Source organism: Musa acuminata, chromosome BXJ2-2 (genome assembly GCF_036884655.1).
Source record: "Musa acuminata AAA Group cultivar baxijiao chromosome BXJ2-2, Cavendish_Baxijiao_AAA, whole genome shotgun sequence".
Classification (NCBI taxonomy): Eukaryota; Viridiplantae; Streptophyta; class Magnoliopsida; order Zingiberales; family Musaceae; genus Musa; species Musa acuminata.
In genome coordinates this window covers 33,674,927-33,685,466 of record NC_088339.1, presented here as the reverse complement: position 1 = coordinate 33,685,466, position 10,540 = coordinate 33,674,927, and the positions used below count along the sequence as shown (strand labels likewise).

Genomic DNA, 10,540 nt, shown 5'->3' with positions numbered 1-10,540 from the left:
GACAAAAACCTTTGCAGCTCTTAGAAGGTTTCAAGTACTGAGAAATATTTTGCACCTTTGCAGCTTCTTTGCTAAAGTTTCTGATTGCAAACTCTTGTAACAGAGTCTCATTACTAAATTACTCAATGCAGCAATGATGTTTATTGTTTTTCTTTGTTGTTTCTATCTATTGTTTTGCTTTGATATGAATCTTATCTGTCTCGACATGCTATGCATACTATCTTCATCACAATGCCATTATTTTTATCTTTTGCTTTGCGATCTTGTTGAAGTCATGTCAAGCTTTCTTGAGTCTTCAAATTCATCAAAACAACAGCAGTTCTATATAATGACATGAATCTTCTTGTACCTGGTACAAATTACATTGTTGGATTCATTAGAAGTCACATCGTAGTCTTGCATGTGCTTTGGTTTTCCTTTTACCAATCTAAGCATTACCGATTATGAGGTTTCCTACTGATTCATTGCTATAGGGGTTTACAGCATCAAACTTTACCTGAGAGTTAGACGAGGCTATTTCCAATTTCAACATGAAGTGACAAACGTGGACATTATTGAAAAATCTTGAGGGCGACATCATGTGCGTAACGAAAGAACATAATATAAAATCTTCAATTCCTAAAGATATATTCATCATTGTACGAAGATTGATTGATGTGTAAAAATTCACGAAACAGAAAATCCCATCCTCCTAATAGTCTGACTTATTAAGTGTCTGTCTGTGTTCTCCTCTCTTTTCTTTTTTCCTCTCTGCCTTCCTACCTCACTGTCCATCGTAATTGCTTCTGCTCGGCAATGGATTAGGTCTTGGTGAGATTACATTTCTCTTCCCAAAACGTGATGATGAAGTGGGATCACGTTCCCTGTTCCCGACCATTAGCAACCATGGCATCATCAACTTCAGCTTCAAAGTCGAACCCACTTGCCATGATGATTCATTTCAAATGTTACTCAATCCATCATATCAAATATTTCCATTTATGATTCCGCATGGAATCCACCTATCTTATGATCTTACGAGAGGAGAAAGAAATGAGGCCATGTTATTTTATCAAGACTTTGAGGATTTACCTGACAAGTTATGCTTTAAAATTTATATCAATTTTGATTTATATATCTGCGTATATAGTCCACTTCTCGTTTACCATTCTATCCGAATTATATCATTCTTAGGACTAAATCAATTGCATGTCAATTTTCAATGAACCTTGTAAAGCTAGTAAGAGAGGTTTGATCTTGGTGCGTTTGTTCCGATGACCTAAATCATGAACATAGCTGTTTTGCACAAGTAGATAATTTTGTGTATATGGATTCTCTTCTAATTTTATATTATCGAGAGTCTTTGCGTAGGGTTATCGTATTCTAGTAAGTGGAGAAGAGAAGAGTCCTTGCTACAACGATAATCGTATTCTAGTAAGTGGAGAAGAGAAGAGTCCTTGCTACAACGGTATAAGGTTGCATCGTCGAGTTAGAGAAACAACCTCTCTATATTTGGAATGATGCATAATTCTTTTTATACATACATATATATATATATATATATATATATATATATATATATATATATATATATATAATCTTTTTCTGATAAGTACCAAATTAACTGGAAGGAATATTATCTTGAATATTATAATTTGATTTAGAACAACAAACGAATGTAGAAAGGAAGTAATATTAGGATAAGTAGCATCGAGTAAAAGAACTCCTAGGGATTCAACTACGTGGGAGGATCTGGGATTTGTTCTGCATCATTCATGGGCGTAGAACACTGGGCTTCTTCGGAGAATAGTAAGTTGGCTCCTCCACAATTTAGTCTGTCTTTGTAGATTTTAGTCAATATGGGGTCAAGATCGCATTAATGATGCTATTTGCATGATCATTAAGGTCACATCACCGGATGACCCTTCATAGTATGGTCAACCAGCCATGCTTTGGGTGGCATCAACATGAGATTTGTTTGTTTGTTGCAGAGGGGTTCACAAAATCAAAATCTTGATCATCATCACAAAGCTCAAGAATTTAAAGGACTTAGTATATGCTTTAATCGACTCTCATGAGCAAGTTAGGAAAGGGTCCTGTAATGTTTCAATATACTCTTCTCCTGATACCGTTTTGGTTTAATTGGGTGGCCATAAATCTTATGAACTCAAGTCAGGAAAAAGGTTCTGTATGTGTATGTTTCACTGATTATGATTATATGTTTTAAAGGAGAGACGTTTAAAAAAGTAACACAGTCAATGCTAAAGGAAGGTTACTTTTTTATTCAGTCACAAGTGAATGATAACGAGACATCACAACACAGACAAGACATGTGAGGCCTAATTACATATTAAACTAACTGTTGTAGTTAGATCGTTTAGTGAATACTAGTTTTTAAATTTAAAAAAATTTATATTAGAATCCTTATAATTATGAAAGTAAAATATCTAACTCTATTTATCTCAATCTCATTGATTTTATATTTATAGAAGAAAGTATCAAAACAATAAACAAAAAAATAATTTCAACGTTCCGATTACGTTTTCGATGGTGGTGGATAACGACATCGTTGGGGTTACGGGTGATTGTTGTGGATGAGGAGGGAGAGCGACTACGAGATGTGAGACAAAGAGAGAGGAGGAAGAGGACGATGCAGATGTCGTCAGCGTTGCTCGATAATTACGTCGATGCAGATGCAAATGCCGAGCAACCCTTTTGTCGCTCTGCATCTACGTTGGCATCGCTCGACAATTACTTAGCATTTGCACGCATTGCTCGACAATTATGTTAATGTTTTTCTACATCGACATTGGCGTCGATGCAGATGCTGAGCAATCCTTTGACTGCTCTGCATCTACGTCGACGCTGACACAGTTGCTTTGCATCGACATTGGTGTTGATGCAGATGCTGAGCAATCCTTTCACTGTCCTACATCTACGTCGACACAATTACCAAGCGACACCAACGACATCTATGTCTTCCTCTTCCTTTTCTCCTTTTATTTCACCTCTTGATTGCTCTCCGTCCTCATTCACAATAACCACCTGCGATCTCCAACGATATCATCGTTCACCATCACGAAAAATATAATTGTATAGTTAAAATTACTCTTTTATCTATCATTTGTTTTTCGTCAGTAAAACTAATGACCTAAATGTTTTACTATGAGGAAATTAATATCATACACCAGTTAACATCTACTCCGCAGCAACGGCGGCGGTTAACCATTGTATCTCGTCTGTCTGTCTGTCGTGTTAACAAGTTCCATATATTGTATGCAGCAAGTTATCTAGCTAACAATGATCCCTGGACATATCCATCTGTTTGAAGCAATGAACGTCTTTGCTTTATCCCCATGAATTGGTGTACAGGATCACAATATCAATAAATGAGCTTCCAACATATAAAAATCAGCATTTCTGTTCAAGTGGATGACGTAGGCACCGGGTGAACAGAGAAAAGGCAGATGTCCAAGACTTCATAGAATTACCAACCAATGGATGGAACAAACGAATTCCCACATGAAAGAGCAATAGTGGGATGGTTCAAGTGATGCAGTTTAGAATTGAATCTACGGAGCTCTCTCGAAGGGGTAAGTGTCATTGTAGCAGACATCCCAGACAGCTTCGACGGCATCCCTTGCAGCTGCATCTGAGCAGTGTGGATTAATTTGGACCGACTTTAAAGCCCGCCTTTTGACACATTCCTTCAAGCATTCCAAGCAGAGGGAAGCAAAGTAAGAATAAATAGTGATTTAAGCAACTCTAGGTCAGAAATCATAACCATTATCATATAACAACAAAACTTCGTATGCTGAGAAATCAAGAAAACAGAAAATGAACTGGACAAATAGATTGCATTGATCAGCAAAGAAGGTTTGTGCCACCAGAATAAACAGATAAGCATAGTACCACCAACTGGAGGAGCCAGCTTTATTTAGCTCTCTAGATTGTCTACATTCAGGTTTCTAGAAAAATTAAATCAATAAAAAGATGAGTGTTGTTTTATCTTATTTACACTGCTCGAAATTTTGGCGAATTCGATGAGAGTAAAACATAAAAACCATAAAAACCAGCATCAGCTATCCATCAGCAAATCAAAGTCTTTGGTGTTCTCTATGACAAACTCCACAAATTTCAATTTGTTAATGTTTGCAAGGGAATAAACATGAGAATCTATGGATTTTCTAAGTTGTTGCAAATGAAACATTTATTGGATGACCTCATTCCCCATGTATTAGAGAAAGCTGCAGGGTGGGTATGGCAATATCCATTACTATTTCTATCTGGGTCCAAAATAAAGATCCAAGCCGGGTAGTTATGATTGAATCTGAGGATTTAAATATCACCAGCATTCCTGGCATCATCAATGGCTGCATGATTCGTAGCCATGACAGACGCATTTCCATTATACAAGATAACAGAGAAAAACACCTCTTTAACAAGACAGCATAGAAGATCAAGATGGCCAATGAAGGAATTAAGGGAGTAAAAACCACCACACATCAGATGAATCACAGATGATGATGACAGTGCTACTGATCCAGCTTTTGTCAACCTCAATGGAGTGATTCAGGCATCAGTTACTCCGCACACAGACACTAGCACAAGGGAAATGCTCGTTGTGAGGATGGGGCAACACAGGTTGACATCATGATAAGAGAAGGAAAAAAATGGTTAATATGGAGTGTTGGCTGAGTTAGCAAGGACTGAATGTCCCATTTAGGCAATATGCCTAAGAACCAAGTAGCTGCCATCAGCACTGCATATTTCACAATAATTAGGTCTGTGGAACGATACACAGGAGACTGGTGCCATTCAGTACAGTTATCCTTGAACCAAACCATAATGAGGTTAATGCATCTCGATGCGATGGGACATGTATATCTAACTTATCACTTCCGGAAGCAGTAGAGTGCACTTAAAGCACATAAACTTAGTAGATTGACTGCCCGCATATCCATAGAAGCTTTTCAGAACATCACTAACATCCGGTAAACTATTACCAATTAACAAGTAGCAACATGACTAGTTAAATTACTTATACATATGTGCTCATTATAACAATAAGTTGCAATCAATATTATCAACATAGATATTCAAAATTTGCAGAATATGTTTGTAATATAATGGAATCAAGCATATTGCAATTCTCATGCTCTGAGAATAAAAGAAACTGATCATCTAAGATCCAGAGCAAAAAAAACTCACTTGTTCATGACCTCGTATTTTCATGAATCCGCGTAGCAGTTCGCGTTTGTAGTGGCAATCACCACTCAGGTGATTAGCACGAATCTGAATGAACACGAAGGACAGTTGCCTATTTATACTGTCTCACAAGAAAAGACAATTGCATACTTTCCTGCTAAAAAAATGATTATGAAATACAAAACTTCTGCCTTTCTGAAGCTTCACTTTACCTCAGAGCAAGCATGATGATAACAATTTTTCCAGTTGATGTTCTTTGCACGGCAATCATCATAAGCATGGATCAACTCATGAATAAGGACTTGATTTATTTCATCTTGGAAAGTCATATGATTGCAACAAATTGCTATCTGAAATGATTGGGAAAAAAACTTGTCAAAAATAGAAAGTAATTCTTACCTAATTATCACAACAAGGATAGTTAGCAATTGTAAAACTTAAATTATAAACTATAATAGGACTGCGGCAGAGTTCTGAATACCATATTGTACCAGTGTACCGATCAGCTATCGATACGATACGTACCAAGCTGTACCGCGCTATACCGACACACGATACACTAAGGTAAACCGATGTACCACTCGTATCGGTCCTCTATCAGACCGATTCATATCGCCCGTACCGAACGATACGGTACGGTACGATATTGCAAACCATAGACTGCAGAACTACTTAACATCTCAAAATATGAACTGTGATCTTGTGGGCCGATTCCACAAAGGAAATTAATGTATTAGAAGTTTTGCTTTGATAGTTTGATTTAAATTAGTTAACAAATTCAGTTTGAGTTGGATTGTTAGATGTTTTTAAATTATTTCATCTTATTTTTAAGTCTTCATTAAGGTCCTACATTTAGGATGAGCTTTTTCAAGTCTGAACTTCGAAAGTCCTAGGAGCTTGTGAAAGATGTTGACTCTGATTTCATTATGTTTCTAAAAGTTCTTGTTTATCCCCAAGTCAATTTTGCACAAGGAAGAAAATTAAGCGACTGATGTAACTCATTTTGTCACACATCGAATCTATTTTATGAATCATCATCATCATCAACAACAGCAACAAATTTAGTAAGCATGAAGAAGATGATTATGTCCACTATGGACCAGAAGGCTACTAAAATAAATCCAAGTCTAGTTATTTTCAATTTATAGTCAGATTGACAACCAAAAAAGCTCTATTCAGACCACTTCATGCCATCGAGCGGTCTTAGAGGAAGCAACATTAGCTTCTAACAGAAGTTCTATGGCCATTTGTCTACCACTCCTGATGCCACTGATATGTATTAGCTCATCATCATGCCATAGCATTCAAAATCTCCTTTGGACATGTCCAAGCCACCTCCCTTCAATCCATACTGTATTGGCATTATGTCTAAACCATCGCCAATATAAATATTTTCATTCCACTTTCAGTACCATCCTCATCCTATAAAATGCCCACTATTTTGAATCATCTAATTAATTTCTTTGGTTTCACTATACAGTCGAGTTCGCATTATGTAAGTTCATTGAGGTTTGTTCCCCTTTTTGTTCTATGGGTTGATGATTTGTCCTTGGTTGTCAATCAAACCATTATTAGTTAAAACCTTTAATTGGAGAGCTTTACTTAGTTTGAGCTTCTTTTGCACCTGAAAAGAAATACTAGACATAAATCGCGTCAAGAATTGGTCCAAAAGTTTCCTCTACATCAAAATTAACAAAAGAGCCAAAGGACTGAGATATGCCAGCGGCTAATACTATAGCAAGAACTAAAAGCAAATGAGGCAGAATGCTCCAATACCGGTCAGTAAATCTCAACTGAGAAGTGAAAGACATCAAAGAATTAAGGATATAAAAACTAGTCTGCTACTTTGTGAGAAGTATACAATAGAAGAAGAAGAAGAAGAAGAAGAAGAAAACCCCTTTGCCGCTGGTATAACCGCCGGCGAAGCCCTGATCCTTGCAGTTGAGCGGCATAAGGAGACGCACCCAGACCGGGCATCCGGCGTCTATCATGTGCTCCCTCAGAAACCTCACCTTGGGATCTGACCACAACCCAAAACATCACCAGAAGTCAGTTGTAATCCAAGAACTCAACGCATCGATTCAAATTCGTGCTACGCATGGTTCGCACGGTCGAGGCTCTTGTTGATCTTGTCGACGCACTGCCTGATCGACATCCCGCCATAGCGGGTGCTCGCCTCCACGCCCGTTCTCGCGTCCGGGACGGGCACGCCCTCTGCCGCCGCTGCCGTCTCCTCCATCGAAGGTGAGAAGAGACGACGGTGGAATCGCTCCTATTTGTTGGAGCGCCGCGATCGCACGAGTCGAAGGGTTTAGCTTTGGGGCTTAAGAGCACGCATCAGTCATTACCACCTTTCTACTCCTGTTTGTTTCGTCTCGACGAATCTACCCGTGTCACGATTGGAACAGAGCAGCGGGTCCCAGACACAACGTTTGAGTAAAAGGTATGTATTTTGGTTCAGTTTGCATAGGATCTTCTAAAATGTGGCCTTCATGTCTTGTCTCTATTTATTCCATAATATGGTTAATTAGCTTATTTTCATATATAATCAAAATTAATTTTAAGTATATGTCTTATTTTTAGAGAATCATATATATATATATATATATATATATATATATATATATGTGTGTGTGTGCGCGCGCGCGCGCGCTTTCCCAACCTCTACTATTCAGCCAACATTAATGTGCTTCATAACCATTCCATGAACTCCCAACATTTATGTTATGTTTCAGCAGGACATAAATGAAGGGTGGGCTGCTGCTCTCTCAGACATTATTTCAAACAGGTGGCGTGTGGTTGGTGCCCCAAACTGCTCACTGCTCCTCTTTCATCCGCAAGTCCTTTCCCCTTGGTCGAATTTGGTCTTGTTTTTAGCTGCTTGACGTCCTATTTTATCATAAGATGAAAGTTTCGACGGGTAGGAAGAAAATATGTATTTGAATTTTTGTTACCTGTGCAGGATTTAAATGCATTGATGGATTCGGAAGAGCAGTTGGATTACGGCGACGAGGAGGATGAGGAGGAGGATGGCTACGACCATCCTTACGATGATGTTAATGTCGGCCAGGGTGTCGCCGGGCCTGCCACTCCTTCCGGGAATGGTGGGTTACCAGATCGGGTTGCGGATGGGCCGACCGGCCTGGGCGTTCCCGTAGTTGGGCCGGACGGAAATAGATCCGAATCTGGCAGTGGAGCTTTACAACCTGAACTGAAGTCTGGTAGTCTTTTGCCTGGTGACGGTCCCGATGGTTTTCCTCGTAGAAATAACAGTGCGTCGGATGCGGTTCGAGAGAGTAATGGGGGGAGAATAGGCTTCCGAGGCAATTCCGCTTTGGCGCCATTACGCTCCAAGATCAGCGTAGATCCTAAGTTCGGCAATGCATCTCCGTCGCTACCATCAGATCCGGGCAATGACGGTGCCAAAAGCCAGCCACTGATGCCTCCAAACCCACCGGCTATTGCTACTGGGGATCGTCCGATGACCGATAATAGTTTGAGAACAGACGGCGGCCGAATGGATGACAATGGCTCGACGTTGCTCTTTGTTGGGGAGCTGCATTGGTGGACTACCGATGTTGAGCTTGAGAGTGTGTTGTTGCGGTATGGGAGAGTAAAAGAAGTCAAGTTCTTTGATGAAAAGGCTTGTGGGAAATCTAAAGGTTACTGCCAGGTTGAGTTCTACGATTCTACCGTAGCAGCTGCCTGTAAAGAGGGAATGAACGGGCATGTGTTTAATGGTCGGCCTTGTGTGGTGGTGTATGCTTCTCCTCAGACTCTGAAGAAGAAGATGGGTGTGGCTCACATGAACAAGAACCAAGCTCAAAATCATGCTCAAACTCAGGGGAGGAGACTAATGAATGAGGGAATCAGTCGAGGCTGCAGAATTAATCATCAGAATGGTGATGGGGGAACGAACCTTGGTAGGGATGGCTTGGGGGGTCGAGGCAGACAGAGATATCAAAATAGAGGCCAAGGTGGCACTGGATCAATGAGGGGAAGAGGTGGTGTCAGCTCAAAGGGCGTGGGCTGGGTGACCGGTGGCCTTCAGGCGATATTTCAGCAAGGACTCGCAAGGCCTGGATTTGGCAATCTTGCTGGGGACTTGATACATTCACAGGGTCTGATGGGTGCAGTTTTTGAACCAGCATACTTCGGTAGGGGAGGTCCTTCTGGTGGCTTTTCCGGTCCTGCTTTCCGGTCAATGGTGCCTCCATTCCATGCAGTGACACCACATGTAAACCAATCATTCTTTGGCTGTGGGGTAGCTGGAGCTGGGATGGGGATGATCAGAAGCAGTGGGATGGAAGGCCACTCCACAGGGATGTGGACGGATACAAGCATGGGTGGGTGGAAAGTTACAGATAATGGAAGAAGGATGAAGGAATCAAGGTATGGTGGGGATAATTGTGTTTCTGACTATGGACACAAGGAAGTGTCCCATAAGAGAACTGGCAGATCAAATATTCCACAAGATAAAGAAGAGGATCCAGAGCATGACTGGTCAGGAAATTTTGAAAGAGGGCATCTTTACAAGATGGAAAAAGACTGGGACAGGTCTGATAAGGAGCACTCAAGGGAGGAGAAAAATGGACATAGAGACCACGAGCAGAGAGATCAGGATTACAACAATGAGGATACCTTGGACAGGAGTAGTTCCTCTTCAAGGTCCCAAAGCAATTTTAGGATGGCACAAGAGGTTGACCATGGGTTTGGTTTGAGGGAAGCAGACTATGGGAAGAGACGTCGCATACCTTTGGAGTAAAGATCACCTTGTGGGTGCAGGCATCCTGATGGTTGGCTACTGCTACTTCTCACTGGTTTTGCTGGTGGCTTTTGACATGCAAGCCAGATCTGAGGAAAAAATTAAGTTAAAGATAGTGCTATACATTTGATACTGTCAACTTCTGTTGTTGCTTAAGGACATGCCTTGCTTCAAGAAACCGATATTTGTGTGCCTGAGAAGCTTGTTAGTTTTCCATAGCTTGTAGAAACTTCTGGAGCTTGGCCATTTACTGGTTGCAGCTTTGGCCAAATTCATCTTAAAAATTGACATACTACATAAAACATACAACCTAAAGACACAATTTCCTTTACTCAATGCAATTATGAATGTGCAGTTGGTATAGTCTATTTATTTTTTTGGATTCTTCTTTACTTTCAGCCAAACAGTATAGCTGTCTAAAGACATATCCTGTGGACATGTGCTTCTTAAAGACATACGTTTTACATTTTCAAGTTCAAAGTGATAGACTGATGAGTGTTGATGGATCTTATTAACTACGAGTTGCATATGTCTTTTATAAGGCCTGACTTCCAGTTGAGATTGGTTGATCCCCAATCTCATGTATGT

At 40.1% G+C, this 10,540-nt stretch overlaps 2 protein-coding genes across 2 annotated transcripts; one reads left to right on the top strand and one right to left on the bottom strand.

Moving 5' to 3' along the window:
• Window positions 1–3,361: 3,361 nt before the first annotated feature.
• Window positions 3,362–7,500, bottom strand: LOC135606219 (mitochondrial inner membrane protease ATP23-like). Its single transcript, XM_065097139.1, has 5 exons — window positions 7,297–7,500; window positions 7,083–7,207; window positions 5,400–5,537; window positions 5,191–5,274; window positions 3,362–3,686 (listed from the first exon to the last, which is right to left on the bottom strand). The coding sequence occupies exons 1-5, from the start codon at window positions 7,424–7,426 to the stop codon at window positions 3,552–3,554; spliced, it is 612 nt and encodes a 203-aa protein (XP_064953211.1). The 5' UTR covers window positions 7,427–7,500; the 3' UTR covers window positions 3,362–3,551.
• Window positions 7,501–8,164: 664 nt separating this feature from the next.
• Window positions 8,165–10,100, top strand: LOC135604866 (uncharacterized). Its single transcript, XM_065094521.1, has one exon. The coding sequence runs from the start codon at window positions 8,165–8,167 to the stop codon at window positions 9,950–9,952; it is 1,788 nt and encodes a 595-aa protein (XP_064950593.1). The 3' UTR covers window positions 9,953–10,100.
• The last annotated feature ends 440 nt before the right edge of the window (window positions 10,101–10,540 follow it).